Raw genomic sequence first — 26960 nt, forward strand, 5'->3', positions numbered from 1 at the left:
AGAGGATAGTCAGTTATGTATAGAGCCATGTCATCATGGAATGCTCTGCCACCAGAGGATAGTCAGTTATGTATAGAGCCATGTCATCATGGAATGCTCTGCCACCAGAGGATAGTCCGTTATGTATAGAGCCATGTCATCCTGGAATGCTCTGCCACCAGAGGATACTCAGTTATGTATAGAGCCATGTCATCATGGAATGCTTTGCCACCAGAGGATACTCAGTTATGTATAGAGCCATGTCATCATGGAATGCTCTGCCACCAGAGGATAGTCAGTTATGTATAGAGCCATGTCATCATGGAATGCTCTGCCACCAGAGGATACTCAGTTATGTATAGAGCCATGTCATCGTGGAATGCTCTGCCACCAGAGGATACTCAGTTATGTACATTTACATTTACATTTTAGTCATTTAGCAGACGCTCTTATCCAGAGCGACTTACAGGAGCAATTAGGGTTAAGTGCCTTGCTCAAGGGCACATTTACGTCATTTAGCAGACGCTCTTATCCAGAACGACTCACAAATTGGTGCATTCACCCTATAGCCAGTGGGAAAACCACTTTACAATTTTTTTTTTTGGGGGGGGGGGGGGTAGAAGGATTACTTTATCCTATCCCAGGTAATCCTTAAAGAGGTGGGGTTTCAAATGTCTCCGGAAGGTGGTGAGTGACTCCGCTGTCCTGGCGTCGTGAGGGAGCTTGTTCCACCATTGGGGTGCCAGAGCAGCGAACAGTTTTGACTGGGCTGAGCGGGAACTATGCTTCCGCAGAGGAAGGGGAGCCAGCAGGCCAGAGGTGGATGAACGCAATGCCCTCGTTTGGGTGTAGGGACTGATCAGAGCCCGAAGGTACAGAGGTGCCGTTCCCCTCACTGCTCCATAGGCAAGCACCATGGTCTTGTAACGGATGCGAGCTTCAACTGGAAGCCAGTGGAGTGTGCGGAGGAGGGGGGTGACGTGAGAGAACTTGGGAAGGTTGAACACCAGACGGGCTGCGGCATTCTGGATGAGTTGTAGGGGTTTAATGGCACAGGCAGGGAGGCCAGCCAACAGCGAGTTGCAGTAGTCCAGACGGGAGATGACAAGTGCCTGGATTAGGACCTGTGCCGCTTCCTGTGTAAGGCAGGGTCGTACTCTCCGAATGTTGTAGAGCATGAACCTGCAGGAGCGGGTCACCGCCTTGATGTTAGCGGAGAACGACAGGGTGTTGTCCAGGGTCACGCCAAGGCTCTTCGCACTCTGGGAGGAGGACACAACGGAGTTGTCAACCGTGATGGCGAGATCATGGAACGGGCAGTCCTTCCCCGGGAGGAAGAGTAGCTCCGTCTTGCCAGGGTTCAGCTTGAGGTGGTGATCCGTCATCCATACTGATATGTCTGCCAGACATGCAGAGATGCGATTCGCCACCTGGTTATCAGAAGGGGGAAAGGAGAAGATTAGTTGTGTATCGTCAGCGTAGCAATGATAGGAGAGGCCATGTGAGGATATGACAGAGCCAAGTGACTTGGTGTATAGGGAGAAAAGGAGAGGGCCTAGAACTGAGCCCTGGGGGACACCAGTGGTGAGAGCACGTGGTGCGGAGACAGCTTCTCGCCACGCCACTTGGTAGGAGCGACCGGTCAGGTAGGACGCCATCCAGGAGTGAGCCGCGCCGGAGATGCCCAGCTCGGAGAGGGTGGAGAGGAGGATCTGATGGTTCACAGTATCAAAGGCAGCAGACAGGTCTAGAAGGACAAGAGCAGAGGAGAGAGAGTTAGCTTTAGCAGTGCGGAGAGCCTCCGTGACACAGAGAAGAGCAGTCTCAGTTGAATGACCAGTCCTGAAACCTGACTGGTTTGGATCAAGAAGGTCATTCTGAGAGAGATAGCAAGAGAGTTGGCTAAAGACGGCACGCTCAATAGTTTTGGAAAGAAAAGAAAGAAGGGATACTGGTCTGTAGTTGTTGACATCAGTGGGATCGAGTGTTGGTTTTTTGAGAAGGGGAGCGACTCTCGCTCTCTTGAAGACGGAAGGGACATGGCCAGCGGTCAAGGATGAGTTGATCAGCGAGGTGAGGTAGGGGAGAAGGTCACCGGAGATGGTCTGGAGAAGAGAGGAGGGGATGGGGTCAAGCGGGCAGGTTGTTGGGCGGCCTGCAGTCACAAGTCGCAGGATTTTATCTGGAGAGAGAGGGGAGAAAGAAGTCAAAGCATAGGGTAGGGCAGTGTGAGTAGGACCAGCAGTGTCATTAGACTTAACAAACGAGGATCGGATGTCGTCAACCTTCTTTTCAAAGTGGTTGACGAAGTCATCCACAGAGAGAGAGAGAGGAGGGGGGGGGGGAAGGAGGATTCAGCAGGGAGGAAAAAGTGGCAAAGAGCTTCCTAGGGTTAGAGGCAGATGCTTGGAATTTAGAGTGGTAGAAAGTGGCCTTAGCAGCAGAAACAGATGAAGAAAATGTAGAGAGGAGGGAGTGAAAAGATGCCAGGTCGGCAGGGAGTTTAGTTTTCTTCCATTTCCGCTCCGCTGCCCGGAGCTCTGTTCTGTGAGCTCGCAATGAGTCATCAAGCCACGGAGCTGGAGGGGAGGACCGAGCCGGCCGGGAGGATAGGGGACACAGAGAGTCAAAGGATGCAGAAAGGGAGGAGAGGAGGGTTGAGGAGGCAGAATCAGGAGATTGGAGGGAGAAGGATTGAGCAGAGGGAAGAGATGATAGGATGGAAGAGGAGAGAGTAGTGGGAGAGAGAGAGCGAAGGTTGCGGCGGCGCATTACCATCTGTGTAGGGGCAGAGTGAGTAGTGTGGGAGGAGAGCGAGAGAGAAAAGGAAACAAAGTAGTGGTCGGAGACATGGAGGGGAGTTGCAGTGAGATTAGTAGAAGAGCAGCATCTAGTAAAGATGAGGTCAAGCGTATTGCCTGCCTTGTGAGTAGGGGGGGACGGTGAGAGGGTGAGGTCAAAAGAGGAGAGGAGTGGAAAGAAGGAGGCAGAGAGAAATGAGTCAAATGTAGACATAGGGAGGTTGAAATCCCCCAAAACTGTGAGGGGTGAGCCATCCTCAGGAAAGGAACTTATCAAGGCGTCAAGCTCATTGATGAACTCTCCAAGGGAACCTGGAGGGCGATAGATGACAAGGATATTAAGCTTAAATGGGCTAGTGACTGTGACAGCATGGAATTCAAATGAGGAGATAGACAGATGGGTTAGGGGAAAAATTTAGAATGTCCACTTGGGAGAGATGAGGATTCCTGTGCCACCACCCCTCTGACCAGATGCTCTCGGGGTATGCGAGAACACATGGTCAGACGAGGAGAGAGCAGTAGGAGTAGCAGTGTTTTCAGTGGTAATCCATGTTTCCGTCAGCGCCAGGAAGTCGAGGGACTGGAGGTTAGCATAGGCTGGGATGAAGTCAGCTTTGTTGGCAGCAGAACGGCAGTTCCAGAGGCTGCCTGAGACCTGGAACTCCAGGTGTGGGGTGCGTGCAGGGACCACCAGGTTAGAGAGGCAGCAGCCACGCGGTGTGGGGCGTTTGTGTAGCCTGTGCAGAGAGTAGAGAACAGGGATAGGCAGAGGCATAGTTGACAGGCTGTAGCAAATGGCTACAATAATGCAGAGGAGATCGGAATGAAATGAGCTAAACATCAGGGAGAGGAGAGAGCAGGGCCTCCCTCACCAAAAACTTCTACCTCAGAAACTATAATTGTTTCACTGAACCACCCGAACAAAAACTCTACCAACTTCCACCTTTAGAAATTAGAATTGTTGTGAACCACAGCGGTTCAATGTTTAAAGGAATAGACTCAACCCACTTTATTCAGCTAGCTAACTATGACACCATAGCTAACTAGCATGCTAGCATCCAATAACACACCGTTTAGCACCAACACTTGGTCACAACAAACCACCAATAGTGTGTTAACACACTAAGCAGATAGTTCGTGTCCGTGTCTAGTTCCTATCATAACGCAGCAATGATTAAACGTTGGCTAGCTAGCACAAATATATTGTATTTTAGCTACTACAGTACAGTTAGCTGGTCGTGTTGGCTAGCTAGCAATGGCCACTGTGTTGACTTTGTTTGAAGAACGGCTAGCTTCGTGCTACCCCCGGCACCGCCGAAAAACAATGCCAACCTACAGTAACTACCCACAACAGCCCACGATGCCTAGCTATGACGCCATAGCTAACTAGCATGCTAGCATCCAATAACACACAGTTTAGCACCAATACTTGGTTACAACAAACTACCAAGAGTGTGTTAACACACTAAACAGATAATTCATGTCCGTGTCTAGTTCCTTTCATAACGCAGCAAAAATTAAACGTTGGCTAGCTGGCACATTAACATTGGAAACAACTCTCCACCGTTGCACTAAACAGATAATTACCAATAAACGTTACCAGTAGCTACCCGCTAGCTAGCTAGCCTCGTGCTTCACCGTGCTCCGCCGTAAACAATACTTACCTACAATAATTACCTACGGAAACCTACAATAACTACCTAAATAACTACCTAAATAAACTACCTACAACTACCTACCTACGATCTAAATACATGGTTTAAGCTTTACTCAACACCATATGAGAAGCCAAGCTTACCTCCTGCTAGAGAAAACACAGAGAGCCATGTCATGTATGCCATGTATAGAGCCATGTCATCGTGGAATGCTCTGCCACCAGAGGATACTCAGTTATGTATAGAGCCATGTCATCCTGGAATGCTCTGCCACCAGAGGATACTCAGTTATGTATAGAGCCATGTCATCCTGGAATGCTCTGCCACCAGAGGATACTCAGTTATGTATAGAGCCATGTCATCCTGGAATGCTCTGCCACCAGAGGATACTCAGTTATGTATAGAGCCATGTCATCGTGGAATGCTCTGCCACCAGAGGATACTCAGTTATGTATAGGGCCATGTCATCATGGAATGCTCTGCCACCAGAGGATACTCAGTTATGTATAGAGCCATGTCATCGTGGAATGCTCTGCCACCAGAGGATACTCAGTTATGTATAGGGCCATGTCATCATGGAATGCTCTGCCACCAGAGGTTACTCAGGCAAAAAGCTAGTTAAGCCTTAAAAAACAGATTTAAAAAAATATTGTATCACAGTGCCTCTCCTCTTTCTAAAGATATCATTCATCTGTTCTGTATATAATTATATGAATATGTATATACTGTAGGAATAGTGTGTAAATACAGTAGTAATTCTTTTTTTGTCTCTTGGTGTCTTGACAATATTTATTTGTATTGTTATTTTTATGTAATATTATCTTGTTCTTGTCTATAACTGTTATGTACCCTGATGTATTTAATGTTTTGTTTTGGACCCGAGGAAGAGTAACAGCTAATGGGGATCTAATCAACTAAACCATAATACTTCAAGACTAGCAAGCACACACATTTTCTTTAGGAAATATCAGTTTCTAGTTTCATTAGATTTTACTTCATACATTCCTAGAAGTCAGCTTCCTTACATGACTGGGTGTATTGCAACGGCAGCACGGAGACAGAAGCTGGAAACTAAATGTTTCAATCCTAATGTGGTTAACATGACATACAGTATATTCAGGACACACAAACCTGTCTGTTTTCTGTGTGTGTGTGTGTTTTTCATCAGTTGCCCATCCACCGATCTGTCTACCTATCACAGCACAGTAAATAATGCCCCATAATATAGCTGACCTGTCTTCATGTTGTTCCCCCCCAGCTCCCCAGCTGAGCCCATCCCTGTGTTCCTGGCCAATCCACCTGCTGTGTTCTTCACTGACTACAGAGTAGGACAGGTCTATGAGGTACGTACTGACTACATTAGGACAGGTCTATGAGGTACGTACTGACTACATTAGGACAGGTCTATGAGGTACGTACTGACTACAGAGTAGGACAGGTCTACGAGGTACGTACTGACTACATTAGGACAGGTCTATGAGGTACGTACTGACTACATTAGGACAGGTCTATGAGGTACGTACTGACTACATTAGGACAGGTCTACGAGGTACGTACTGACTACATTAGGACAGGTCTATGAGGTACGTACTGACTACATTAGGACAGGTCTATGAGGTACGTACTGACTACATTAGGACAGGTCTATGAGGTACGTACTGACTACATTAGGACAGGTCTATGAGGTACGTACTGACTACATTAGGACAGGTCTACGAGGTACGTACTGACTACATTAGGACAGGTCTATGAGGTACGTACTGACTACATTAGGACAGGTCTATGAGGTACGTACTGACTACATTAGGACAGGTCTATGAGGTACGTACTGACTACATTAGGACAGGTCTATGAGGTACGTACTGACTACATTAGGACAGGTCTATGAGGTACGTACTGACTACATTAGGACAGGTCTATGAGGTACGTACTGACTACATTAGGACAGGTCTATGAGGTACAGTTGAAGTCAGAAGTTTACATACACTTAGGTTGGAGTCATTAAAACTTGTTTTTTCAACCACTCTACACATTTCTTGTTAACAAACTATAGTTTTGGCAAGTCGGTTAGGACATGTACTTTGTGCATGACACAAGTAATTTTTCCAACAATTGTTTACAGACAGATTATTTCACTTATAATTCACTGTATCACAATTCCAGTGTGTCAGAAGTTGTAGAAAATGTGGAAAATAGTCAAAATAAAGAAAAAACCTTGAATGAGTAGGTGTGTCCAAACCTTTGACTGGTTCTGTATATAGTCATAATGTTCCAGGTCCGTTGTCTAGTGTTTCTCTTATCATTGAACTCATAAGACCTCCGATATTCTCTGGTTGTGTTGAACTACGACCCTGTGATTCTGGTTCACTAAGGCTTCAATTCAATCATCGCTGATAGTGGAATCCATTATTTGCAACGATTGACCTCTTCCTCTCCTCTTCCTCCTTCAGACTACAGTGGAGCTGAGGAACATGACTGCTACCAGCCGACATGTCCGGGTCATCCCCCCCAACACCCATCACTTCTCCCTGGGTCTCGGTCAGTACTCTACCCTTCCCCTCTCTTAGTCCCCCCACCACTAACCCTAACCCTAACCCCACCACTAACCCTAACCCTAACCCCACCACCCATCACTTCTCCCTGGGTCTCGGTCAGTACTCTACCCTTCCCTCTCTTAGTCCCCCCACCACTAACCCTAACCCTCCCCCACCACTAACCCTAACCCTCCCCCACCACTAACCCTAACCCTCCCCCACCACTAACCCTAACCCTAACCCCACCACCCATCACTTCTCCCTGGGTCTCGGTCAGTACTCTACCCTTCCCCTCTCTTAGTCCCCCTATCACTAACCCTAACCCTCCCCCACCACTAACCCTAACCCTAACCCTCCCCCACCACTAACCCTAACCCTCCCCCACCACTAACCCTAACCCTAACCCCACCACTAACCCTAACCCTAACCCCACCACCCATCACTTCTCCCTGGGTCTCGGTCAGTACTCTACCCTTCCCCTCTCTTAGTCCCCCTATCACTAACCCTAACCCTAACCCCACCACTAACCCTAACCCTAACCCTCCCCCACCACTAACCCTAACCCTCCCCCACCACCCATCACTTCTCCCTGGGTCTCGGTCAGTACTCTACCCTTCCCTCTCTTAGTCCCCCCACCACTAACCCTAACCCTCCCCCACCACCCATCACTTCTCCCTGGGTCTCGGTCAGTACTCTACCCTTCCCTCTCTTAGTCCCCCCACCACTAACCCTAACCCTCCCCCACCACTAACCCTAACCCTCCCCCACCACTAACCCTAACCCTCCCCCACCACTAACCCTAACCCTAACCCCACCACCCATCACTTCTCCCTGGGTCTCGGTCAGTACTCTACCCTTCCCTCTCTTAGTCCCCCCACCACTAACCCTAACCCTCCCCCACCACCCATCACTTCTCCCTGGGTCTCGGTCAGTACTCTACCCTTCCCTCTCTTAGTCCCCCCACCACTAACCCTAACCCTCCCCCACCACTAACCCTAACCCTCCCCCACCACTAACCCTAACCCTCCCCCACCACTAACCCTAACCCTAACCCCACCACCCATCACTTCTCCCTGGGTCTCGGTCAGTACTCTACCCTTCCCCTCTCTTAGTCCCCCTATCACTAACCCTAACCCTCCCCCACCACTAACCCTAACCCTCCCCCACCACTAACCCTAACCCTCCCCCACCACTAACCCTAACCCTAACCCCACCACCCATCACTTCTCCCTGGGTCTCGGTCAGTACTCTACCCTTCCCCTCTCTTAGTCCCCCCACCACTAACCCTAACCCTCCCCCACCACCCATCACTTCTCCCTGGGTCTCGGTCAGTACTCTACCCTTCCCTCTCTTAGTCCCCCCACCACTAACCCTAACCCTCCCCCACCACCCATCACTTCTCCCTGGGTCTCGGTCAGTACTCTACCCTTCCCTCTCTTAGTCCCCCCACCACTAACCCTAACCCTAACCCCACCACTAACCCTAACCCTAACCCCACCACCCATCACTTCTCCCTGGGTCTCGGTCAGTACCCTACCCTTCCCCTCTCTTAGTCCCCCTAACCCTAACCCTAACCCTCCCCCACCACTAACCCTAACCCTAACCCCACCACTAACCCTAACCCTCCCCCACCACTAACCCTAACCCTCCCCCACCACTAACCCTAACCCTAACCCCACCACCCATCACTTCTCCCTGGGTCTCGGTCAGTACTCTACCCTTCCCCTCTCTTAGTCCCCCCTCCCCCATCCCTTCCTCTAACCCTCTCCCCCATCCCTTCATCTAACCCTCTCCCCCCTCCCCCATCCCTTCCTCTAACCCTCTCCCCCCTCCCCCATTCCTTCCTCTAACCCTCTCTCCCATCCCTTCCCCTAACCCTCTCCCCCATCCCTTCCTCTAACCCTCTCCCCCATCCCTTCATCTAACCCTCTCCCCCCTCCCCCATCCCTTCCTCTAACCCCCTCCCCCCTCCCCCATCCCTTCCTCTAACCCTCTCCCCCATCCCTTCATCTAACCCTCTCCCCCCTCCCCCATCCCTTCCTCTAACCCCCTCCCCCCTCCCCCATCCCTTCCTCTAACCCTCTCCCCCATCCCTTCCTCTAACCCTCTCCCCCATCCCTTCCTCTAACCCTCTCCCCCATCCCTTCCTCTAACCCTCTCCCCCATCCCTTCCTCTAACCCTCTCCCCCATCCCTTCCTCTAACCCCCTCCCCCATCCCTTCCTCTAACCCCCTCCCCTCTCCCCCATCCCTTCCCCTAACCCTCTCCCCCATCCCTTCCTCTAACGCTCTCCCCCATCCCTTCCTCTAACCCCCTCCCCCATCCCTTCCTCTAACCCCCTCCCCTCTCCCCCATCCCTTCCTCTAACCCCCTCCCCTCTCCCCCATCCCTTCCTCTAACCCTCTCCCCCATCCCTTCCCCTAACCCCCTCCCCCATCCCTTCCTCTAACCCTCTCCCCCATCCCTTCCTCTAACCCTCTCCCCCATCCCTTCCCCTAACCCCCTCCCCTCTCCCCCATCCCTTCCTCTAACCCTCTCCCCCATCCCTTCCTCTAACCCCCTCCCCTCTGCCCCATCCCTTCCTCTAACCCTCTCCCCCCTCCCTTCCTCTAACCCTCTCCCCCATCCCTTCCTCTAACCCTCTCCCCCATCCCTTCCTCTAACCCCCTCCCCCATCCCTTCCTCTAACCCTCCCCCATCCCTTCCTCTAACCCTCTCCCCCCTCCCCCATCCCTTCCTCTAACCCTCTCCCCCATCCCTTCCTCTAACCCCCTCCCCTCTCCCCCATCCCTTCCTCTAACCCCCTCCCCCCTCCCCCATCCCTTCCTCTAACCCCCTCCCCCATCCCTTCCTCTCCCCCCTCCCTTCCTCTAACCCCCCTCCCCCTCCCCCATCCCTTCCTCTAACCCCCCTCCCCCATCCCTTCCTCTAACCCTCTCCCCCATCCCTTCCTCTAACCCCCTCCCCCCTCCCCCATCCCTTCCTCTAACCCCCTCCCCCATCCCTTCCTCTAACCCTCTCCCCCATCCCTTCCTCTAACCCTCTCCCCCATCCCTTCCTCTAACCCCCTCCCCCATCCCTTCCTCTAACCCTCTCCCCCATCCCTTCCTCTAACCCTCTCCCCCATCCCTTCCTCTAACCCTCTCCCCCATCCCTTCCTCTAACCCTCTCCCCCATCCCTTCCTCTAACCCCCTCCCCCATCCCCCATCCCTTCCTCTAACCCTCTCCCCCATCCCTTCCTCTAACCCTCTCCCCCATCCCTTCCTCTAACCCCCTCCCCCATCCCTTCCTCTAACCCCCTCCCCCATCCCTTCCTCTAACCCTCTCCCCCATCCCTTCCTCTAACCCTCTCCCCCATCCCTTCCTCTAACCCTCCCCCATCCCTTCCTCTAACCCTCTCCCCCATTCCTTCCTCTAACCCCCTCCCCCATCCCTTCCTCTAACCCTCTCCCCCATCCCTTCCTCTAACCCTCTCCCCCATCCCTTCCTCTAACCCTCTCCCCCATCCCTTCCTCTAACCCCCTCCCCCATCCCCCATCCCTTCCTCTAACCCTCTCCCCCATCCCTTCCTCTAACCCTCTCCCCCATCCCTTCCTCTAACCCCCTCCCCCATCCCTTCCTCTAACCCCCTCCCCCATCCCTTCCTCTAACCCTCTCCCCCATCCCTTCCTCTAACCCTCTCCCCCATCCCTTCCTCTAACCCTCTCCCCCATCCCTTCCTCTAACCCTCTCCCCCATCCCTTCCTCTAACCCTCTCCCCATCCCTTCCTCTAACCCTCTCCCCCATCCCTTCCTCTAACCCTCTCCCCCATCCCTTCCTCTAACCCTCTCCCCCATCCCTTCCTCTAACCCTCTCCCCCATCCCTTCCCCTAACCCCCTCCCCCCTCCCCCATCCCTTCCTCTAACCCTCTCCCCCATCCCTTCCTCTAACCCTCCCCCATCCCTTCCTCTAACCCTCTCCCCCATCCCTTCCTCTAACCCTCTCCCCCATCCCTTCCTCTAACCCCCTCCCCCATCCCTTCCTCTCCCCCATCCCTTCCTCTAACCCTCTCCCCCATCCCTTCCTCTAACCCCCTCCCCCATCCCTTCCTCTCCCCCATCCCTTCCTCTAACCCCCTCCCCCATCCCTTCCTCTAACCCTCTCCCCCATCCCTTCCTCTAACCCTCTCCCCCATCCCTTCCTCTAACCCTCTCCCCCATCCCTTCCCCTAACCCCCTCCCCCCTCCCCCATCCCTTCCTCTAACCCTCTCCCCCATCCCTTCCTCTAACCCTCCCCCATCCCTTCCTCTAACCCTCTCCCCCATCCCTTCCTCTAACCCTCTCCCCCATCCCTTCCTCTAACCCCCTCCCCCATCCCTTCCTCTCCCCCCTCCCTTCCTCTAACCCTCTTCCCCCATCCCTTCCTCTAACCCTCTCCCCCATCCCTTCCTCTAACCCTCTCCCCCATCCCTTCCTCTAACCCTCTCCCCCATCCCTTCCTCTAACCCTCTCCCCCATCCCTTCCTCTAACCCTCTCCCCCTCCCCCATCCCTTCCTCTAACCCTCTCCCCCATCCCTTCCTCTAACCCCCTCCCCCATCCCTTCCTCTAACCCCCTCCCCCATCCCTTCCTCTAACCCTCTCCCCCATCCCTTCCTCTAACCCTCTCCCCCATCCCTTCCTCTAACCCTCTCCCCCATCCCTTCCTCTAACCCCCTCCCCCATCCCCCTCCCCCCTCCCCTCCCCCATCCCTTCCTCTAACCCTCCCCCATCCCTTCCTCTAACCCTCTCCCCCATCCCTTCCTCTAACCCCCTCCCCCATCCCTTCCCCTAACCCTCTCCCCCATCCCTTCTCTAACCCCCTCCCCCATCCCTTCCTCTAACCCTCTCCCCCATCCCTTCCTCTAACCCTCTCCCCCATCCCTTCCTCTAACCCTCTCCCCCATCCCTTCCTCTAACCCTCTCCCCCCTCCCCCATCCCTTCCTCTAACCCTCTCCCCATCCCTTCCTCTAACCCCCTCCCCCATCCCTTCCTCTAACCCTCTCCCCCATCCCTTCCTCTAACCCCCTCCCCCATCCCTTCCTCTAACCCTCTCCCCCATCCCTTCCTCTAACCCTCTCCCCCATCCCTTCCTCTAACCCCCTCCCCTCTCCCCCATCCCTTCCTCTAACCCTCTCCCCCATCCCTTCCTCTACCCCCTCCCCCCTCCCCCATCCCTTCCTCTAACCCTCCCCCATCCCTTCCTCTAACCCTCTCCCCCATCCCTTCCTCTAACCCTCCCCCATCCCTTCCTCTAACCCTCTCCCCCATCCCTTCCTCTAACCCTCTCCCCCATCCCTTCCTCTAACCCCCTCCCCCCCTCCCCCATCCCTTCCTCTAACCCTCCCCCATCCCTTCCTCTAACCCTCTCCCCCATCCCTTCCTCTAACCCTCCCCCATCCCTTCCTCTAACCCTCTCCCCCATCCCTTCCTCTAACCCTCTCCCCCATCCCTTCCTCTAACCCTCTCCCCCATCCCTTCCTCTAACCCTCCCCATCCCTTCCTCTAACCCTCTCCCCCATCCCTTCCTCTCCCCCCTCCCTTCCTCTAACCCTCTCCCCCATCCCTTCCTCTAACCCCCTCCCCCATCCTTCCTCTAACCCCCTCCCCCATCCCTTCCTCTAACCCTCTCCCCCATCCCTTCCTCTAACCCCCTCCCCCCTCCCCCATCCCTTCCCCTAACCCCCTCCCCCATCCCTTCCTCTAACCCCCTCCCCTCTCCCCCATCCCTTCCTCTAACCCTCTCCCCCATCCCTTCCTCTAACCCCCTCCCCATCCCTTCCTCTAAACCCCCTCCCCCATCACTTCCTCTAACCCTCTCCCGCATCCCTTCCTCTAAACCCCTCCCCCCTCCCCATCCCTTCCCTAACCCCCTCCCCCATACCTTCCTCTAACCCCCTCCCCTCTCCCCCATCCTTCCTCTAACCCCTCCCCCCTCCCCTCTCCCATCCCTTCCTCTAACCCCTCCCCCCTCCCCCATCCCTTCCCCTAACCCCCTCCCCCATCCCTTCCTCTAACCCCCTCCCCTCTCCCCCATCCCTTCTCTAACCCTCTCCCCCATCCCTTCCTCTAACCCCCTCCCCCATCCCTCTTCCTCTAACCCTCTCCCCCATCCCTTCCCCTAACCCCCTCCCCCCTCCCCCATCCCTTCCTCTAACCCCCTCCCTCCCCCCTCCCCCTCCCCCATCCCTTCCCCTAACCCCCTCCCTCACCCCCATCCCTTCCTCTAACCCTCACCCCCATCCCTTCCTCTAACCCTCTCCCCCATCCCTTCCTCTAACCCCCACCCCCATCCCCCTCCCCCCTCCCCTCCCCCATCCCTTCCTCTAACCCTCCCCCATCCCTTCCTCAAACCCTCACCCCCATCCCTTCCTCTAACCCCCCTCCCCTCTCCCCCATCCCTTCCTCTAACCCTCTCCCCCATCCTCCTCTAACCCTCTCCCCCATCCCTTCCTCTAACCCTCTCCCCCATCCCTTCCTCTAACCCCCCTCCCCCATCCCCCACCCCCCTCCCCTCCCCCATCCCTTCCTCTAACCCACCCCCATCCCTTCCTCTAACCCTCTCCCCCATCCCTTCCCCTAACCCCCCTCCCCTCTCCCCCATCCCTTCCTCTAACCCTCTCCCCCCATCCCTTCCTCTAACCCCCTCCCCCATCCCTTCCTCTAACCCTCTCCCCCATCCCTTCCTCTAACCCCCTCCCCCCTCCCCCATCCTTCCCCTAACCCCCCTCCCCCATCCCTTCCTCTAACCCCCTCCCCTCTCCCCCATCCCTTCCTCTAACCCCCTCCCCCCTCCCCTCTCCCCCATCCCTTCCTCTAACCCCCCTCCCCCATCCCTTCCTCTAACCCCCTCCCCCATCCCTTCCTCTAACCCCCTCCCCCATCCCTTCCTCTAACCCTCTCCCCCATCCCTTCCTCTAACCCTCTCCCCCATCCCTTCCTCTAACCCTCTCCCCATCCCTTCCTCTAACCCTCTCCCCCATCCCTTCCCCTAACCCCCTCCCCCCTCCCCCATCCCTTCCTCTAACCCCCTCCCCTCTCCCCCATCCCTTCCTCTAACCCTCTCCCCCATCCCTTCCCCTAACCCCCTCCCCTCTCCCCCATCCCTTCCTCTAACCCTCTCCCCCATCCCTTCCTCTAACCCTCTCCCCCATCCCTTCCTCTAACCCCCTCCCCCATCCCCCTCCCCCCTCCCCTCCCCCATCCCTTCCTCTAACCCTCCCCCATCCTTCCTCTAACCCTCTCCCCCATCCCTCCTCTAACCCCCTCCCCCATCCCCCCTCCCCCCTCCCCTCCCCCATCCCTTCCTCTAACCCTCCCCCATCCCTTCCTCTAACCCTCTCCCCCATCCCTTCCTCTAACCCCTCCCCCATCCCTTCCTCTAACCCCCTCCCCCATCCCCCTCCCCCCTCCCCTCCCCCATCCCTTCCTCTAACCCTCTCCCCCCATCCCCCCCTCCCCCCTCCCCTCCCCCATCCCTTCCTCTAACCCCCTCCCCCATCCCTTCCTCTAACCCTCTGCCCCATCCCTTCCTCTAACCCCCTCCCCCCTCCCCCCTCCTTCCTCTAACCCTCTCCCCCATCCCTTCCTCTAACCCTCTCCCCCATCCCTTCCTCTAACCCTCTCCCCCATCCCTTCCTCTAACCCTCTCCCCCATCCCTTCCCCTCCCCCCTCCCCCCTCCCTTCCTCTAACCCCCTCCCCCATCCCTTCCTCTAACCCTCTCCCCCATCCCTTCCCCTAACCCTCTCCCCCATCCCTTCCTCTAACCCCCTCCCCCATCCCTTCCTCTAACCCTCTCCCCCATCCCTTCCTCTAACCCCCTCCCCCATCCCTTCCTCTAACCCTCTCCCCCATCCCTTCCTCTAACCCCCTCCCCCATCCCTTCCTCTAACCCTCTCCCCCATCCCTTCCTCTAACCCTCTCCCCCATCCCTTCCCCTAACCCTCTCCCCCATCCCTTCCTCTAACCCCCTCCCCCATCCCTTCCTCTAACCCTCTCCCCCATCCCTTCCTCTAACCCCCTCCCCCATCCCTTCCTCTAACCCTCTCCCCCATCCCTTCCCCTAACCCCCTCCCCCCTCCCCCCTCCCTTCCTCTAACCCTCTCCCCCATCCCTTCCTCTAACCCTCTCCCCCATCCCTTCCTCTAACCCTCTCCCCCATCCCTTCCTCTAACCCCCTCCCCCATCCCTTCCCCTAACCCTCTCCCCCCTCCCTTCCTCTAACCCTCTCCCCCATCCCTTCCTCTAACCCTCTCCCCCATCCCTTCCTCTAACCCTCTCCCCCATCCCTTCCTCTAACCCTCTCCCCCATCCCTTCCACTAACCCTAACCACCACCCCCCTCCCTCTATATGTCGATGTGTCTCTGGAATGTATCCAGTAGTTTATAGGGGCGTTTCAGAACATATGAATGGGTATGGAAAACATACATTTATGAATATAACTACTGTTCCCTGAAGGACCAATCATATTCACCTGAAGAAAAGTGAAGTCACACCTAACAGGCCAATGATTGCTGAGCCCGCCCTCAGAAGCCCTCCTTCCTGGCTCGCATTAATTTCCTCAATTCAGTACCGCACTTCAGCATGCCCAAAATCCCCTGATGGTACGGGGCCAATATATGTTATACCTTGTTTCCTCCTTCAAGGAACAGTAGTTATATTCATAACTGTACGTTCCCTTTCAGTCGGTCACTCGGTATAACATACTATGGGGACATAGAATCGCGCCCCAAGCCCCACTGCAGCCCAAGCACACACAGGTTCCACCGGCTCCAAAAAGGGGAACAGAAGCCACCTTTTCCCCTAAACCTTTCCTGAGAAGCCTGAACTGTCAGAGCCCCATATTGGGAATCAGAACCTGCTGGAACTTGGCTATGACACGCTGCCAAAGTCCATAGACACCACGGTTGAAAGAAAAATACTTACTTTGCGAGCCTGAAATGTCAGAACTCGTACAAGGAACTGCAAGTCCAAAACAACGTGACTTGGTAAAGCGCGAGGTTCAAACAGGAATAATAATATAAATAATAATATGCCATTTAGCAGACGCTTTTATCCAAAGGGACTTACAGTCACGTGCGCATACCTTGTCATTACTAGAGCCATGCTCTACCAATTGAGCTACTGAGGACCATAAGGAATCTGTGGTAACCCAGCCACTTTATGCACCCAAAGGCAGCCCACTCCCGGACCCAGCCACTTTATGCACCCCAAGGCAGCCCACTCCCGGACCCAGCCCCTTTATGCACCCCAAGGCAGCCCACTCCCGGACCCAGCCACTTTATGCACCCCAAGGCAGCCCACTCCCGGACCCAGCCACTTTATGCACCCCAAGGCAGCCCACTCCCGGACCCAGCCACTTTATGCACCCCAAGGCAGCCCACTCCCGGACCCAGCCACTTTATGCACCCCAAGGCAGCCCACTCTCAGACCCAGCCACTTTATGCACCCCAAGGCAGCCCACTCCCGGACCCAGCCATAAGAACACTATGAGCCACAGTTAGCAGTTACATCCAAGCGATAAACCTCTCAAAGGTACAATACATAGCTTGCTAGTTATAGACACCGTGTGTTAGCTACTTGCTAGTTAGCTAGCTAGCACACGGTGTCGCCCCCGCCTCCTGCCTGCTGTGTACTGCAGAAAACACTGTCTATCGGTGTCGCCCCCACCTACCTCCTACTCTGGGAGGCTAGTTAGCTAGCTAGGGTTAGGGTTAGCTACTCTGGGAGGCTAGTTAGCTAGCTAGGGTTAGGGTTAGCTACTCTGGGAGGCTAGTTAGCTAGCTAGGGTTAGGGTTAGCTACTCTGGGAGGCTAGTTAGCTAGCTAGGGTTAGGGTTAGCTACTCTGGGAGGCTAGTTAGCTAGCTAGGGTTAGGGTTAGGACGAAGGACACTACTGGTGTGTACCAGCTATAGCTAGCTACCGTTGTCGCCTCTTCTTCTTCTGTGGGGTTTATCGGTTGGCATCCAATGTTTTGGTGCATTACTGCCACCTAACTGTACTGGAGCGACCCCGCCTCCCACCTAATGTACTGGAGCGACCCCACCTCCCACCTAATGTACTGGAGCGACCCCGCCTCCCACCTAATGTACTGGAGTGACCCCACCTCCCACCTAATGTACTGGAGCGACCCCGCCTCCCACCTAATGTACTGGAGCGACCCCACCTCCCACCTAATGTACTGGAGCGACCCCGCCTCCCACCTAATGTACTGGAGCGACCCCGCCTCCCACCTAATGTACTGGAGCGACCCCGCCTCCCACCTAATGTGCTGGAGCGACCCCGCCTCCCACCTGTGTACTGGAGCGACCCCGCCTCCCACCTGTGTACTGGAGCGACCCCGCCTCCCACCTAATGTACTGGAGCGACCCCGCCTCCCACCTAATGTACTGGAGCGACCCCGCCTCCCACCTGTGTAATGGACCAATAGAAGTATAAAGAGAGGTTCCTGCAGATGCACCCAACGGTAAGATGATATAGGGAGCAGCTCTAAACTGGCGCCGACGAAGATGGGGGCCTCGCGACTAGCTCTTAGGAAACTTTGCAGTATTTTTATGTATTATTTTTTACATTATTAGCTCAGAAAGTGTTTTGCATCATTACATACAGCCGGGAAAAACTATTGGATATCAGGATATCCTCGAGGAGAGGCACTCGGAGCAGCCTGCTGGTCCGACTTAGGAGGCACGCACACCACCCACCGCTTCCAAGTATTCTACTCGCTAATGTTCAATCTTTGGTTAACAAAGTCGACGAACTACGGGCAAGGATTTCTTTCCAGAGAGACATCAAGGCCTGTAACATCCACTGTTTCATGGAAACATGGCTCTCTGGGGATATTCTGTCGGAATCGGTCCAGCCAGATGGGTTCTCAGTTCATCGCGCAGACAGGAATAAATATCACTCCGGGAAGCAGAACGGCGGTGGTGTGTGTTTCATGATTAACGACTCGTGGTGTAATTGTAGTAACATACAGGAACTCGAGTCCTTCTGTTCACCCGACCTAGAATATCTCACAATCAAGCTGCTCTCCCAAGATAATGTTATTCGGTTATAGTCACGGCCGTGTATATCCCCCCTCAAGCCGATACCACGACGGCCCTCAAAGAACTTCACTGGACTTTATGCAAACTGGAAACCACATATCCTGAGGCTGCATTTATTGTAGCCGGGGATTTTAACAAAGCAAATTTGAGGACTAGGCTGTTGAAGTTCTATCAACATATCGACTGTTGTACTCGCGCTGCTAAAATCCTCGACCATTGCTATTCAAACTTCCGGGATGGTTATAAGGCCTTCCCCCGCCCTCCTTTCGGCAAATCTGACCACGACTCCATTTTGCCTCTCCCTTCCTATAGGCAGAATCTCAAACAGGAAGTAACTGTGCTAAGGACTATTCAACGCTGGTTTGACAAATCGGAATCCACGCTTCAAGATTGTTTTGATCACGCGGACTGGGATATGTTCCGGGTAGCTTCCAAAAATAATTTAGACATATACAGTTGAAGTCGGAAGTTTACATACACTTAGGTTGGAGTCATTAGAACTAGTTTTTCAACCACTCCACACATTTCTTGTTAACAAACTATAGTTTTGGCAAGTCGGTTAGGACATCTACTTTGTGCATGACACAATACATTTTTCCAACAATTGTTTACAGACAGATTATTTCACTTATAATTCACTGTATCACAATTCCAGTGGGTCAGAAGTTTACATACACTAAGTTGACTGTGCCTTTAAACAGCTTGGAAAATTCCAGAAAATGATGTCATGGCTTTAGAAGCTTCTGATAGGCTAATTGACATCATTTGAGTCAATTGGAGGTGTACCTGTGGATGTATTTCAAGAACTACCTTCAAACTCAGTGCCTCTTTGCTTGACATCATGGGAAAATCAAAAGAAATCAGCCAAGACCTCAGATAAATAAATTGTAGACCTCCACAAGTCTGGTTCATCCTTGGGAGCAATTTCCAAACGCCTGAAGGTACCACGTTCATCTGTACAAACAATAGTACGCAAGTATAAACACCACGCAGCCGTCATACCGCTCAGGAAGGAGACGCGTTCTGTCTCCTAGAGATGAACGTACTTTGGTGCGAAATGTGCAAATCAATCCCAGAACAACAGCAAAGGACCTTGTGAAGATGCTGGAGGAAACAGGTACAAAAGTATCTATATCTCAAGTAAAACAAGTCTTATATCGACATAACTTTAAGGCTGCTCAGCAAGGAAGAAGCCACTGCTCCAAAACTCTAAAAAGACCAGACTACGGTTTGCAACTGCACATGGGGACAAAGATCGTACTTTTTGGAGAAATGTCCTCTGGTCTATGAAACAAAAATAGAACTGTTTGGCCATAATGACCATCGTTATGTTTGGAGGAAAAAGGGGGATGCTTGCAAGCCGAAGAACACCATCCCAACCGTGAAGCACGGGGGTGGCAGCATCATGCTGTGGGGGTGCTTTGCTGCAGGAGGGACTGGTGCACTTCACAAAATAGATGGCATCATGAGGAAGGAAAATTATGTGGATATATTGAAGCAACATCTCAAGACATCAGTCAGGAAGTTAAAGCTTGGTCGCAAATGGGTCTTCCAAATGGACAATGACCCCAAGCATACTTCCAAAGTTGTGGCAAAATGGCTCTGGAGAGCCCTGCAGTTGCGGGCGGTGCAGTTGCTGTACCAGGCGGTGATACAGCCCGACAGGATGCTCTCAATTGTGCATCTGTAAAAGTTTGTGAGGATTTTAGGTGCCAAGCCACATTTCTTCAGCCTCCTGAGGTTGAAGAGGCACTTTTGTGCCTTCTTCACCACACTGCCTATGTGGGTGGACCATTTCAGATCGTCAGTGATGTGTACGCAGAGGAACTTGAAGCTTTTCACCTTCTCCACTGCAGTCCTGTCGATGTGGATAGGGGGGTGCACCCTCTGCTGTTTCCTGAAGTCCGCGATCTGCTCCTTGATTTAGTTGGCGTTGAGGGAGAGGTTATTTTCCTGGCCCACACTACCACAGCTGTATAATGTCTGTTTGAGAGGTCAAACGTAGCGCGCTTTAAAGGTAATAGGATGTGTTGTTGTGTCTCCAGGCAGGTTTCCAGGCGAGGGGGGTATGGTAGCCCCTGGGATGTCCTGCCAGTACACAGTACGGTTTGCTCCAGACTCCCTGGCTGACTACCAAGACTTCCTGGTTGTAGAGACTCAGGCCCAGTACCCACTGCTGGTTCCCATCGAAGCCCGCAGACCACCTCCCATACTGACACGTGAGTGGTCCACACTAACTGACCCCCTCCTATACTGACGCCTGAGTGGTCCTGACCCCCTCCCATACTGACAGGTGAGTGGTCCTGACCCTCTCCCATACTGACACGTGAGTGGTCCTGACCCCCTCCCATACTGACAGGTGAGTGGTCCAGACCCCCTCCCATACTGACAGGTGAGTGGTCCAGACCCTCTCCCATACTGACAGGTGAGTGGTCCTGACCCCCTCCCATACTGACAGGTGAGTGGTCCTGACCCCCTCCCATACTGACAGGTGAGTGGTCCTGACCCCCTCCCATACTGACAGGTGAGTGGTCCTGACCCCCTCCCATACTGACAGGTGAGTGGTCCTGACCCCCTCCCATACTGACAGGTGAGTGGTCCTGACCCCCTCCCATACTGACAGGTGAGTGGTCCTGACCCCCTCCCATACTGACAGGTGAGTGGTCCTGACCCCCTCCCATACTGACAGGTGAGTGGTCCTGACCCCCTCCCATACTGACAGGTGAGTGGTCCTGACCCCCTCCCATACTGACAGGTGAGTGGTCCTGACCCCCTCCCATACTGACAGGTGAGTGGTCCTGACCCCCTCCCATACTGACAGGTGAGTGGTCCTGACCCCCTCCCATACTGACAGGTGAGTGGTCCTGACCCCCTCCCATACTGACAGGTGAGTGGTCCTGACCCCCTCCCATACTGACAGGTGAGTGGTTCATACTCCCTAACTAACCATGATGCAATGATGTTATGATGATTGGTTGCTCCATATAATGTAGCTTATTGCAGTATACCTCCAACCAAACTGTTGCCCTTGAGTGTTGCCTAAACAAAATTGAAAACAGAATGAAAAATGTACTTAGTTAGTGATCAGTGGTCCCGTGTAGCTCAGTTGGTAGAGCATGGCGTTTGCTCACTAACTGTAAGTCGCTAAATGACTAAAATGTCAAATGTAAATCAGTGCACCATTATGTTCATTCTACCACACACCCTTATGCATACTGACTTGGTTTGTCCCTCTGTGTTGTCTTCCTAGTGCCCAGTGTTCTGGACTGTGGCTACTGTCTGGTAGGAGGGGTGAGGTTCGTAGAGTTCCTGTGTCGTAATGAGGGCCTCAGCGCTGGAACCTTCTGTATCCTCCCTCGGAGACAGTGGCCCGCCTCCAACATCAGGGTAAATCACATCACCTCCGGGTCAGGGTCTTAGGGTCAGAGGTCAGAGGTTAAAGGTTAGAGGGTAAATAAAATCACCTCCATCTGTCTGATCAACAGGGTTATATGATGTCTGTAGGACAGGGTTATATGATGTCTGATCAACAGGGTTATATGATGTCTGTAGGACAGGGTTATATGATGTCTGATCAACAGGGTTATATGATGTCTGTAGGACAGGGTTATATGATGTCTGTAGGACAGGGTTATATGATGTCTGTAGGACAGGGTTATATGATGTCTGTAGGACAGGGTTATATGATGTCTTTATGACAGGGTTATATGATGTCTGTAGGACAGGGTTATATGATGTCTGTAGGACAGGGTTATATGACGTCTGTAGGACAGGGTTATATTATGTCTGTAGGACAGGGTTATATGATGTCTGTATGACAGGGTTATATGATGTCTGTAGGACAGGGTTATATGATGTCTGTAGGACAGGGTTATATTATATCTGTAGGACAGGGTTATATGATGTCTGTATGACAGGGTTATATGATGTCTGTAGGACAGGGTTATATGATGTCTGTAGGACAGGGTTATATGATGTCTGATCAACAGGGTTATATGATGTCTGATCAACAGGGTTATATGATGTCTGTAGGACAGGGTTATATGATGTCTGTAGGACAGGGTTATATGATGTCTGTAGGACAGGGTTATATGATGTCTGTATGACAGGGTTATATGATGTCTGTAGGACAGGGTTATATTATGTCTGTAGGACAGGGTTATATGATGTCTGTAGGACAGGGTTATATTATGTCTGTAGGACAGGGTTATATGATGTCTGATCAACAGGGTTATATGATGTCTGTAGGACAGGGTTATATGATGTCTGTATGACAGGGTTATATGATGTCTGTAGGACAGGGTTATATGATGTCTGATCAACAGGGTTATATGATGTCTGATCAACAGGGTTATATGATGTCTGTAGGACAGGGTTATATGATGTCTGTAGGACAGGGTTATATTATGTCTGTAGGACAGGGTTATATTATGTCTGTAGGACAGGGTTATATTATGTCTGTAGGACAGGGTTATATTATGTCTGTAGGACAGGGTTATATGATGTCTGTAGGACAGGGTTATATGATGTCTGATCAACAGGGTTATATGATGTCTTTATGACAGGGTTATATGATGTCTGATCAACAGGGTTATATGATGTCTGATCAACAGGGTTATATGATGTCTGTAGGACAGGGTTATATGATGTCTGTATGACAGGGTTATATGATGTCTGTAGGACAGGGTTATATGATGTCTGTAGGACAGGGTTATATGATGTCTGTAGGACAGGGTTATATGATGTCTGTAGGACAGGGTTATATGATGTCTGTAGGACAGGGTTATATGATGTCTGTAGGACAGGGTTATATTATGTCTTTATGACAGGGTTATATGATGTCTGATCAACAGGGTTATATGATGTCTGATCAACAGGGTTATATTATGTCTGTAGGACAGGGTTATATGATGTCTTTATGACAGGGTTATATGATGTCTGATCAACAAGGTTATATGATGTCTGTAGGACAGGGTTATATTATGTCTGTAGGACAGGGTTATATTATGTCTGTAGGACAGGGTTATATTATGTCTGTAGGACAGGGTTATATTATGTCTGTAGGACAGGGTTATATGATGTCTGTAGGACAGGGTTATATGATGTCTGATCAACAGGGTTATATGATGTCTGATCAACAGGGTTATATGATGTCTTTATGACAGGGTTATATGATGTCTGATCAACAGGGTTATATGATGTCTGATCAACAGGGTTATATGATGTCTGTAGGACAGGGTTATATGATGTCTGTATGACAGGGTTATATGATGTCTGTAGGACAGGGTTATATGATGTCTGTAGGACAGGGTTATATTATGTCTGTAAGACAGGGTTATATGATGTCTGTAGGACAGGGTTATATGATGTCTGTAGGACAGGGTTATATGATGTCTGATCAACAGGGTTATATGATGTCTGTATGACAGGGTTATATGATGTCTGATCAACCGGGTTATATGATGTCTGTAGGACAGGGTTATATGATGTCTGATCAACAGGGTTATATGATGTCTGTAGGACAGGGTTATATGATGTCTGATCAACAGGGTTATATGATGTCTGTATGACAGGGTTATATGATGTCTGTATGACAGGGTTATATGACGTCTGATCAACAGGGTTATATGATGTCTGTATGACAGGGTTATATGATGTCTGATCAACAGGGTTATATGATGTCTGTAGGACAGGGTTATATGATGTCTGATCAACAGGGTTATATGATGTCTGTATGACAGGGTTATATGATGTCTGTAGGACAGGGTTATATGATGTCTGTAGGACAGGGTTATATGATGTCTGTAGGACAGGGTTATATGATGTCTGTAGGACAGGGTTATATTATGTCTTTATGACAGGGTTATATGATGTCTGATCAGCAGGGTTATATGATGTCTGATCAACAGGGTTATATTATGTCTGTAGGACAGGGTTATATGATGTCTTTATGACAGGGTTATATGATGTCTGATCAACAGGGTTATATGATGTCTGTAGGACAGGGTTATATGATGTCTGTAGGACAGGGTTATATGATGTCTGTAGGACAGGGTTATATGATGTCTGTAGGACAGGGTTATATGATGTCTATAGGACAGGGTTATATGATGTCTGTAGGACAGGGTTATATGATGTCTGTAGGACAGGGTTATATGATGTCTGTAAGACAGGGTTATATGATGTCTGTAGGACAGGGTTATATGATGTCTGTAGGACAGGGTTATATGATGTCTGTAGGACAGGGTTATATGATGTCTGATCAACAGGGTTATATGATGTCTGTAGGACAGGGTTATATGATGTCTGATCAACAGGGTTATATGATGTCTGTAGGACAGGGTTATATGATGTCTGATCAACAGGGTTATATGATGTCTGTATGACAGGGTTATATGATGTCTGTATGACAGGGTTATATGATGTCTGATCAACAGGGTTATATGATGTCTGTATGACAGGGTTATATGATGTCTGTAGGACAGGGTTATATGATGTCTGATCAACAGGGTTATATGATGTCTGTATGACAGGGTTATATGATGTCTGTATGACAGGGTTATATGATGTCTGTAGGACAGGGTTATATGATGTCTGTAGGACAGGGTTATATGATGTCTGTAGGACAGGGTTATATGATGTCTGTAGGACAGGGTTATATGATGTCTGATCAACAGGGTTATATGATGTCTGTATGACAGGGTTATATGATGTCTGTAGGACAGGGTTATATTATGTCTGTAGGACAGGGTTATATGATGTCTGTAGGACAGGGTTATATGATGTCTGTAGGACAGGGTTATATTATGTCTTTATGACAGGGTTATATGATGTCTGATCAACAGGGTTATATGATGTCTGATCAACAGGGTTATATGATGTCTGTAGGACAGGGTTATATGATGTCTGTAGGACAGGGTTATATGATGTCTGTAGGACAGGGTTATATGATGTCTGTATGACAGGGTTATATGATGTCTTTATGACAGGGTTATGTGATGTCTGTAGGACAGGGTTATATGATGTCTATAGGACAGGGTTATATGATGTCTGTAGGACAGGGTTATATGATGTCTGTAGGACAGGGTTATATGATGTCTGTATGACAGGGTTATATGATGTCTGTATGACAGGGTTATATGATGTCTGTAGGACAGGGTTATATGATGTCTGATCAACAGGGTTATATGATGTCTGTAGGACAGGGTTATATGATGTCTGTATGACATGGTTATATGATGTCTGTAGGACAGGGTTATATGATGTCTGATCAACAGGGTTATATGATGTCTGTATGACAGGGTTATATGATGTCTGTAGGACAGGGTTATATGATGTCTATAGGACAGGGTTATATGATGTCTGTAGGACAGGGTTATATGATGTCTGATCAACAGGGTTATATGATGTCTGTATGACAGGGTTATATGATGTCTGTATGACATGGTTATATGATGTCTGATCAACAGGGTTATATGATGTCTGTATGACAGGGTTATATGATGTCTGATCAACAGGGTTATATGATGTCTGTATGACATGGTTATATGATGTCTGATCAACAGGGTTATATGATGTCTGTATGACATGGTTATATGATGTCTGATCAACAGGGTTATATGATGTCTGTATGACATGGTTATATGATGTCTGATCAACAGGGTTATATGATGTCTGTATGACAGGGTTATATGATGTCTGATCAACAGGGTTATATGATGTCTGTATGACAGGGTTATATGATGTCTGATCAACAGGGTTATATGATGTCTGTATGACATGGTTATATGATGTCTGATCAACAGGGTTATATGATGTCTGTATGACAGGGTTATATGATGTCTGATCAACAGGGTTATATGATGTCTGTATGACAGGGTTATATGATGTCTGATCAACAGGGTTATATGATGTCTGTATGACAGGGTTATATGATGTCTGATCAACAGGGTTATATGATGTCTGTATGACAGGGTTATATGATGTCTGTATGACAGGGTTATATGATGTCTGATCAACAGGGTTATATGATGTCTGTATGACATGGTTATATGATGTCTGATCAACAGGGTTATATGATGTCTGTATGACATGGTTATATGATGTCTGATCAACAGGGTTATATGATGTCTGTATGACAGGGTTATATGATGTCTGTAGGACAGGGTTATATGATGTCTGTAGGACAGGGTTATATGATGTCTGTAGGACAGGGTTATATTATGTCTGTAGGACAGGGTTATATGATGTCTGTAGGACAGGGTTATATGATGTCTGTAGGACAGGGTTATATGATGTCTGTAGGACAGGGTTATATGATGTGTGTAGGACAGGGTTATATGATGTCTGTAGGACAGGGTTATATTATGTCTTTATGACTGGGTTATATGATGTCTTTATGACTGGGTTATATGATGTCTGTAGGACAGGGTTATATTATGTCTGTAGGACAGGGTTATATGATGTCTGTAGGACAGGGTTATATTATGTCTGTAGGACAGGGTTATATTATGTCTGTAGGACAGGGTTATATGATGTCTGTAGGACAGGGTTATATGATGTCTGTAGGACAGGGTTATAGGATGTCTGATCAACAGGGTTATATGATGTCTGTATGACAGGGTTATATGATGTCTGATCAACAGGGTTATATGATGTCTGTAGGACAGGGTTATATGATGTCTGATCAACAGGGTTATATGATGTCTGTAGGACAGGGTTATATGATGTCTGATCAACAGGGTTATATGATGTCTGTATGACAGGGTTATATGATGTCTGTATGACAGGGTTATATGATGTCTGATCAACAGGGTTATATGATGTCTGTATGACAGGGTTATATGATGTCTGTAGGACAGGGTTATATGATGTCTGATCAACAGGGTTATATGATGTCTGTATGACAGGGTTATATGAT

At 50.8% G+C, this 26960-nt stretch overlaps 1 protein-coding gene across 1 annotated transcript in view; it reads left to right on the forward strand.

Moving 5' to 3' along the window:
- dlec1 (DLEC1 cilia and flagella associated protein) overlaps positions 1-26960 on the forward strand; it is a gene marked incomplete at both ends in the record, with an annotated part of 160429 nt that overhangs the window by 29873 nt on the left and 103596 nt on the right. Inside the window, 4 exons of the mRNA XM_084193099.1 lie at positions 5694-5778; positions 6886-6977; positions 20090-20259; positions 21291-21427. Coding sequence (XP_084049225.1) covers positions 5694-5778; positions 6886-6977; positions 20090-20259; positions 21291-21427 — 484 coding nt within the window. The remainder of the gene's footprint in view (positions 1-5693; positions 5779-6885; positions 6978-20089; positions 20260-21290; positions 21428-26960) is intronic.

This window comes from Coregonus lavaretus, assembly GCF_964263955.1.
Source record: "Coregonus lavaretus genome assembly, contig: HAP1_SCAFFOLD_322, whole genome shotgun sequence".
NCBI lineage: Eukaryota > Metazoa > Chordata > Actinopteri > Salmoniformes > Salmonidae > Coregonus > Coregonus lavaretus.